Source organism: Meleagris gallopavo, chromosome 1 (genome assembly GCF_000146605.3).
Source record: "Meleagris gallopavo isolate NT-WF06-2002-E0010 breed Aviagen turkey brand Nicholas breeding stock chromosome 1, Turkey_5.1, whole genome shotgun sequence".
NCBI classification, from domain to species: Eukaryota; Metazoa; Chordata; class Aves; order Galliformes; family Phasianidae; genus Meleagris; species Meleagris gallopavo.
Window position 1 is genome coordinate 178,005,673 of NC_015011.2, and position 7,941 is coordinate 178,013,613.

Here is a 7,941-nt window from a genome sequence, read left to right on the forward strand (position 1 = left end):
TGTCTCTAGGGCTTAGCTGTGTAAAATTAGAGTTTTCATACATGAGAGCTGGAAACCAGCGTTAAATTGTACAGTATTGCTCTGTAGATGAGGCAGTGGAGTCTTCTGTGCTGCTATTTCCACTTGGCATTATTACCTCTTTTTTGTTGTTATTTTTTTTAGAGGAATTTTCACACAGAAGGGGTGCATCCACCCAAACAGCTCAGCAGCTGGCAGGGGCTCAGCTGTGCATGGACAGGGCTCTGCAGGCACCTTCCCCTGTCCTGCAAGCTGTGGGGTGCAGTGTGTGGTGTTGTGGTGCACTCCCTCTGCTCAGTCAGTGGGTCAAGCTGCCCCTTTGGAGGCCAGCAGCATTCACATAACAGTAAATCAGACTTGACACATTGCTTTAAACGTTGTATTCCTGTTGATCGTGCTTAGAGGCACTGTGGGTTCCTCTGCTTCGTGCCATCCTTCCTCAACTTTCAGGGCTGTTTTTGGACTTGAGAGCAGCAATGTGTGGGACGGCTGTGGAGGGTTTCAAGTAGTAGTGCCTCCTGATCACTTGAAGCCAAAGGAATTTACAAGTCTTGTTCTCATAAACTCGCTTACTGTAATAGTTTTATAATGCAGTTCATGTGCATAAAAACATCTTCATGCTGATGGCCTAATTCAGTCAGTCAGTGTAGACAATGTACGTTCATTCATCCAGGCTGGATGTGGCTCTGGGCAGCCTGGCCTGGTGGTTGGCGACCCTGCACACAGCAGGGGGGTTGAAACTAAAATGATTATTGTGGTCCTTTTCAACCCAGGCCATTCTGTGATTCTATGCTTCAGAAAAGTGTTTCAAGTTTTGGAAGTGTTCCAAATAGATGGACCTCATGATATTTCTGCCATGTGTTCCGAGTTACCTTTCCTTGCAGCCTCACAGTTAATTGCTGCTTGGTTCCTGAAGCATTACTACGCAAACCAAAGGGAAGATTGCTAAAAAATAGAAGTAGAAAAAAGATGCCTCTACTTGTATGCCTGCCCTTCCACCAAAACAACAGGTCTTAGCTTCTGTCGAGGAGGATTTCATTTCATGTGTATTGATCAAGTCTTTGCAAAGGCCCAGATGGGCTCATTGAGCATAAAATCAAAACTTCAGCTTATGACTTAAGAATTGCAAGTTTGCATCTGTTTCAGCTTCCTAGCATCAGAGCATAGATGTGTGCTTGCTTTAGGAATAACAGCAAACCAGATTTCTGCATGGGTGACACACTTAATTAAAGAGAAGGTGTGAGATGAAAAGTAATTTGCAACGCCTGTCCCAACAAAAAATGTTCTTGTACAGGGCCACGATGCGTGTTGGCAATCTGTGGTGTCAAGAAGAAGAAACAGAAGGAAGTGTTGTGTCGTTCGAGGTGGCTGGCTCCAGCATCCCTCCATCCACCCATCCATCCCTGCAGGAGGCGGGCGATGGGCTCTGTGTCGCAGCACCCCTGTGCTGTGCCCTGTGCCGCCACAACAGCACGGCAGTTGCTGTAGTGTGGAGGTGAGCTGTGGAGTGTTTCAGCAAGCAGTGAGAGACGGAGTTCTAGGAAATGTCCTGAAAGCTCTGCAGGAGCACACAGCGCGGGGGGAAGAGCAAAGCGAGAAGGCTGTGAGCATTGTGAGCCAACGATGGAAGAAATGTGAAGCAGCTGTAGTTCAGGTGAAGCGTACTTCTCCCTGGAAGTTAGCTGTGGTTCAGGTGGCACGCGTTGCTGCGGGACCTCTGACGTGCACGGCTCCTGCCCAAAGGAAGGGGCACATCTGCTTTGAGTTCTGTTGAAGTCATTGCACGTATGAGTTCGCGGCCCGAGTGCAGAGGAAATTCGTTTCTTAAGAGAATGAACTCGAGTTTCGCAGGCCGATTGGTTTCTGCTTGTCACCGTCGCTCCACGAGGTGGCGGTGCCTCTGCTGGGAAGGACAGGAGGCAGCAGTGCTCAGCTCCTGCCCGCGGGGCGCTGAGCGGCACGGCGGAGGCACCCGGCTGTCAGATGTCTGGCAGTGGCTCTGCTTGGTCGTTTGTACCTCGTCCTTCTGACATGAGCTCTGTCTGTGTTGGGCACACAAGTCGTGCAGTGTTAGCTCATCAAAGCATCCTCTCGAGCATCTCGTCTGCTTCAGGTTTGTAGCGTACAGAGGAGTCTTGTTACCGTGTGGGAGGTGAAGCCGGGTGATCCTCGAACACTGGTTTATTCATTTGGAGTCAAAATTGTGACTTTACAACATGGCAAGAAATGATTGGTAGCTATCCTTATGTCTAGGAGGGGGGGTAAATATTCCAAAGGATTTGCAACATCCATTAAAGCTTTTGGGTTTTTTTTTCAGCAAGCTGATACAAAATCAGTGTTTGGATGCAGGGTATGCAAAGTGTCATGACAACATCCCTATAAAAATACAAGCCACTTCTGTGTTGTGCAGAAAAGACAGCTCCTGTATTCTCTCTGGAGACACACTCTTTGCATTCTGCCTCTGACTGATTTAAAGCTGCTAAGCAAAGGGAGCATGCTGTGCCCTGTAGGAGGCTTTCCTAGTTAGCTGTCAGACTGAGCCCGTGGTGTCAGGAATGTTGTTTTTTTGCCTTGGGAAAGCAGGCTGTTATTAAAAGCTTCCACCATTGAAAAGGGTTAATATATATATATTTTTTTTTCCCTCTGGGCAATGTCTAGGAAAATGGATGATGATGATGATGACGTTCCCCAGCTTTCATCCCATACATTGGCTGCCCTCCAGGAGTTCTATTTGGAACAGCAGCAGAGAGAGGGCATGAAGACCTCCCAAGGGTTTAATCAATATTCTGTTGGCTCCATAGAAGAAGACTGGGTAAGAAACTAACCTGCAGCGAATGAGGCACGTTGGTTTCACCAAGCTTTCTTTTGTGGCTAGATAATAAAAAGGCGAACACTCGAGGTGTTCCTAGAGCGGCCAGGCTGTTTGTGGATGTTAACACTGTAGGGTTATTCACTTTAAGTCAATTCAATTACGTGAAGAACGGGAATAAAGTTCCAACAGAATCATCTGTGCCCTCTGGAGACTGAACTCCAGCCTGGTGTGTGAGGGCAGTGAAGATTGTTCTCTGGGTTTGAAACAACACAGTGTAACAAGAAGGAATGTGCTTTCCTTCCACATGTATTTCTGCTTGTGTTTATTTTTTTAGTTGTGTGGGTGGATGGGTGGATGCCTTGCTGCATTTTTTTATCTGACTTTCGTCTCTGAGTTTGTTTTTTTACTCCTTCTGTTTCTGACCTCATTTGGTACTTTTATCCTTTATTTCCTTCTACATTGTCATTTTTCAAGTTTTTTTTTTTTTTCCTTTTCCATTGAACTAACTCAATTTAAGCATGTGTTTATTTTGCACTTCTGCATATTGGGTTTGAACTAACCCTGCCAATGATTGGTTCTCCTGCTACCGTAGGTAAGTGGTTTAGAAAACACACAGTGCAAGCTGCCTGCTGTTTGTTCTTGTTTTTCAGAAGTAAAAAGCTTCTTTAGAACATATCACCTTTGTAGTTTCTGAACCAAGAAGTTGCAATGGATTTGGGTTTTTTCAAATAGGACCCTCAAACCAATTGTTCACAATCAGAAGATACGGTGTTGCTTATAATTGTGCATTATTTTTCTCAGCAACTGAGCCAGTTTTGGTACAGTGAAGAGACTGCATCGTGCCTGGCTAGTGAAGCGATTGTGGCAGCAGGAAAAGGTGGCAGGTAGGACTTAATAGCTACCTTGTAGGTTTAGTGTGTCTCTTCTGTAATTGTTCCATTTGTGCAGAGAGAGAATGCAGTGTAATTCATTACTTTTTGTACCTTGTCTTCCTTTGCTGGAGTTGTTGCAGAAATGCCTTGCCATTTCTTAATCAGTAGTTCCTATTGAACTTGTTCTGAATTGCAGTGAATGTTGTAGGCTCTGCCGGACAGAATCATAGAATCCATAGAGTTGGAAGGGACCTTTAAAGGCCTTCTGATCCAACCCCTGCCGTGAACCATCAGGAGCTCAGAGCCCTGTCCAACCTGACCTTGAATGTCTCCAGGAACGTGGCGTCCACCACCTCTCTGGGCAACCTTTGCCAGTAATAGAAGTTTACTGTGGATCTTTTTTTCTTTTTTTTCCCCCTAAGAAATACAATGAGCTCCAGAGCACATTAATGACTTCTGATTTCTTTTTTCTATTTTCATACATTTCTGCAGAACAGATGGAAAAACTTTTCCCTCTTAGTTCTTCAAGGATTTTCATCTGAAAATGAGTTTTCAGATTACCTGGGGCAAATGTTTAAGATGTTTTCCCACAGCAGCTCTGAGAACTTACAGAATTTTCTTTGTTGTAATTATTTTTGTTGCCTTTTGAACTCAACATTTTAATATTTTATGTGTCTTTTTCAGGATAGCCTGTGTCAGTGCACCCAGTGTGTACCAGAAGCTGAAAGAACAGGATGGCACAGATTTCTCCGTGTGTATCCTGGAGTATGACAGAAGGTTTTCTGTGTATGGAGAAGAATTTATCTTCTATGATTACAACAACCCTTTGAACTTACCTGAACATCTCCTGCCGCACAGTTTTGACATTGTAGTAGCAGATCCACCCTATCTGTCCGAGGAGTGTCTTCAAAAAACTGCAGAGACCATCAAATACTTAACAAAGGGAAAGATTCTGCTTTGCACAGGTATACTTAATAAAAATATGTAGATCTCCAGTAAGCTGCTCTTCTTCTGTCTCTAAAGGCAGACGTATTCAAGTGAGAAGAGTCCCAACTCAGTAATACTAATCTATAGGTAATTCTGGGAAGAATTTATGTCCAGAAGAGGGTAAGCTTGTACTGCTCTAGTTCTGCATTATTTTTCATTGAAGATACGTGTGTTTTAACGGTTAAAATCTGTACCTTTTTCTTACTGAGTTATGAGTTTTACTGAATTATTGAAGAACTGTTGAGATCACCCTGCAAAGCTCCAAAATATTTTTTTCTTGTAAAAGAGATGTTTTCTAAAATTGAAATGACTGAAATTCTGGCTGTGACAAACAGAGGTGCGACTTACTGTTGAAATTCTGATTTCCTAAGCATGTCTGTAGCTGCAAGTTTTCAGCTGCTGAATTTAGCAAAATCTAAGGTAAACTAAATAGAAAGACAAGTAGGTTAGCATGGCCTTTGCCTGGTGAAGTGGGATGGTTTCAGCTAAGTCTTCAAAAGAAAAATGAGAAAAAGACAACTTTTTTCTTTTTCTTTTCCGTATCAGCTGCTCCTCGCTGGTAAATATAGCAATTGCAGTGTGAACGAGCACTGGAAAATTCTGCCATTGGTTCAAATAACCAATCAAATTGGGCATTGAAATGCAGGAGGAGGAATTAAAAATCGGTGATTACAGCAGTGAAACTGGAAGACTTACTGAGTGCATTTGCAGAGCCTTCTTCATGAAGATGCACTCAGTAGCTTTAAGAAGCTACGAGCATCTGCCTCGGCTGAAAGCTGTAGCCTTACAATAAGACATCTGAAGACATTCAAGAAACTTTTGCAAAACAAAAACCAAAGGACAAAAACCCTCTGTATGTACAATTCTGGGCAGTCAACCAAGTAGGCAAAACAGAGAAAAATTAAATAACACGTGGACATAGAGTCTACTTCTTTGTTTAATTGTAAAAGACAGTCATGCATAAAACTAGTTCTGAGATATTTATTTTTTTCCCTAAAAAGGGTAAGTGGGCCTTCAGTTTACACGATTTGACAAATACTCTTCAAGGAAACGATTTCTCAGCGTGGAGCCATAAATATCACACTGTGGTTTATTTAAATAAAATAGTATGTGTAATCTGTTTGCATTTCCCATGCTCCCCACCATGAAATTTCTCTGCCACGTAGCAGAAAGATGGAGTTTACATTTCTCTTTTCTGTGAAAGGGGCACTGATCTTACCCCTCTCCCTATTTTCAAGAAACTTTGAGGATGTTCTTCCATTCTTTCATGCTTAAATAGCCCAAAACTTCAGCTGTTGAAGAGACAAAGTGACGGTGCAGCTGTTAGTCTGTTCCCTAGAGAAAAAAGAGGCAGGCAATTGGGAGGAGTTAATAAAAAGTCCAAACCTTCTGATATTGTTACTGTTTTCTCACCAACTACCCATTATTTTTGCTAGGTGCAATCATGGAGGAACAGGCAGCAAAGCATCTTGGTGTGAAGATATGCAAGTTTATTCCAAAACACTCTCGAAATCTAGCTAATGAATTTCGATGTTATGTGAACTATGCTTCTGGACTGGACTGATTCTTGGGAGAAGATCTGGAACTTTCTCAGAAGATCTTTTTCAATCAAGTTACTTTGTATTTTTTTTCAGTGACTCCACAATGCTGAAACGTTCCACTCCACTCCAAGCAGTATTTTCTGGGCTAGAAGTAATCAACACAGGATGATAGTGTTTCTCTTTTAAATGTGTAAGCATTTGCAAGCATTGTTTACCTTGCTTGTTAGGTAAGTGGGGACACAAACAGTGCAGGTTCTGCATAATGGAAACCTCTTTGTTAGAGTTCCATTCCAACCAGTAGTTTTTACCGTTGGAGTACTTTTCTGTGATCTCTCTGAAATGATTTTAGCTGGTTGGCCTCTAACACCACGTAGGTGCTTGCCTGACAGACATCAGAACTGTCAGCTGTGTCAGAACTGATGACTTGGGAGCTAGCGGATGATTGAAAGAGCATGAATATTGGTCTCACCTTTCAGAGCTGTTTGTTCTGAACATGATGTGTTCAGATTCATTACCCAGCAGGCTGATATTTTTATAAAGAATAACTAAAGAGAAAACATATCTCCTTATGGGTAGGTCTCTCCAGTTGCTTTTTATAATAATCAAAGATTTGCCAACTAAGATAAGACCTATTATCTATTGTTGTCACCAGAGTGGCTTTAAAAAAAAATAAATGCAGTGGTTGTTTCACCTTTTATAAAGGTTTTTCAAAAATCCAGACTTTGTTTTTGTAGACGATGAGATCTATTTTGTCATCAGTTGTCACCATGTAAACTTGTGTATGTGTGTCATGCTTGAAAAAAGTCATGTTAAACATCTCTTTGCAGCAGTACAGTGCATTTATTTTGCAATACAGAATAAACATGAGCAACAAAAACTGATTAACTTGAAAAACAAAGGAATACCCAACTAGACTTTTGTATTCACTAGCTAAGCTTATCTCTAAATGTTGTTATAAACCTCACGTCTCCTTGAGAAAATCACAGTAAGGATTCACCCCCTAGACAGAGCTTTACTTTCATTAAGAATCCTACATGTAAGTCAGGTAAAATCAGCCTAAAATATGAAGTAATTAATAAAAATGCCATACATCAGCCAGTTGTCGAAATTAGTGCTTCAGACCATGTCCATGGATTCTCTTTGAATTACTCCTATTGCTGGCTAGGAATTACTGCTTGTGTAGTGGCATGACTCACATATGTGCATTAAATCTTGAATCGCCGTGGATCTGATTAAATACGGTGCCTGCATTTTCATCGATTTCAATATCAACTTAAAGATAACTTACAGATATATCAAGATTATAGCTCCAAGAACAGGTCTTTTTTTCCTGAATGCTGATTTTCATCTTGGTCTTCTGTCCCACAGACAGAAGTGTTAGGAGTAGAACAGAAATTGTTGGATCTTAAAAAGCTGACGAGGTATAACGTTTGGTAATGAACTTCTCTTGTTTCTAACAGGCAAATGTTAAATTCTATATAAAAGAGTTTTCAAGCTGTATTTCAAGCAATTTCTGTCAAAATAGATGCTGCATTAAAAAAACTTTAGGATAGATGGGATTGTTGATAGCAGGACTCTTTTAGAGCCAGTTTTCTTTAACCTCTTGGCTACACTACTGATGTGTTTTTGGGTGAAAGCTGGTTCATGAAATCCAAGGCACTCCAAAGTTTTTATCATCAATAAATACACCAAACAAAATATATGTGCTTAT

The 7,941-nt window shown here is 41.6% G+C and overlaps 1 protein-coding gene across 2 annotated transcripts; it reads left to right on the plus strand.

The window, feature by feature from the left end:
• Positions 1-797: 797 nt before the first annotated feature.
• EEF1AKMT1 (EEF1A lysine methyltransferase 1) lies at positions 798-7,730 on the plus strand. Of its 2 annotated transcripts, none has more exons than XM_003203434.4 (5): positions 798-1,513; positions 2,677-2,830; positions 3,632-3,714; positions 4,387-4,667; positions 6,126-7,730. In XM_003203434.4, the coding sequence occupies exons 1-5, from the start codon at positions 1,263-1,265 to the stop codon at positions 6,251-6,253; spliced, it is 897 nt and encodes a 298-aa protein (XP_003203482.3). In that variant the 5' UTR covers positions 798-1,262; the 3' UTR covers positions 6,254-7,730. The 2 variants fall into 2 exon arrangements, with proteins under 2 accessions (XP_003203482.3, XP_010727362.1); XM_010729060.3 differs by lacking the exon at positions 798-1,513 and adding an exon at positions 1,534-2,131.
• The last annotated feature ends 211 nt before the right edge of the window (positions 7,731-7,941 follow it).

What these genes read in the sequence shown, in the direction of transcription:
- EEF1AKMT1 (XM_003203434.4), top strand. Translation starts at nt 1,263, where the DNA reads ATGAAAAGTAATTTGCAACGCCTGTCCCAACAAAAAATGTTCTTGTAC. An exon ending in GCAGCAGGAAAAGGTGGCAG is followed by an intron (nt 3,715 to 4,386) that starts GTAGGACTTAAT and finishes TGTCTTTTTCAG; the next exon opens with GATAGCCTGTGTCAGTGCAC. An exon ending in AAAGATTCTGCTTTGCACAG is followed by an intron (nt 4,668 to 6,125) that starts GTATACTTAATA and finishes TATTTTTGCTAG; the next exon opens with GTGCAATCATGGAGGAACAG.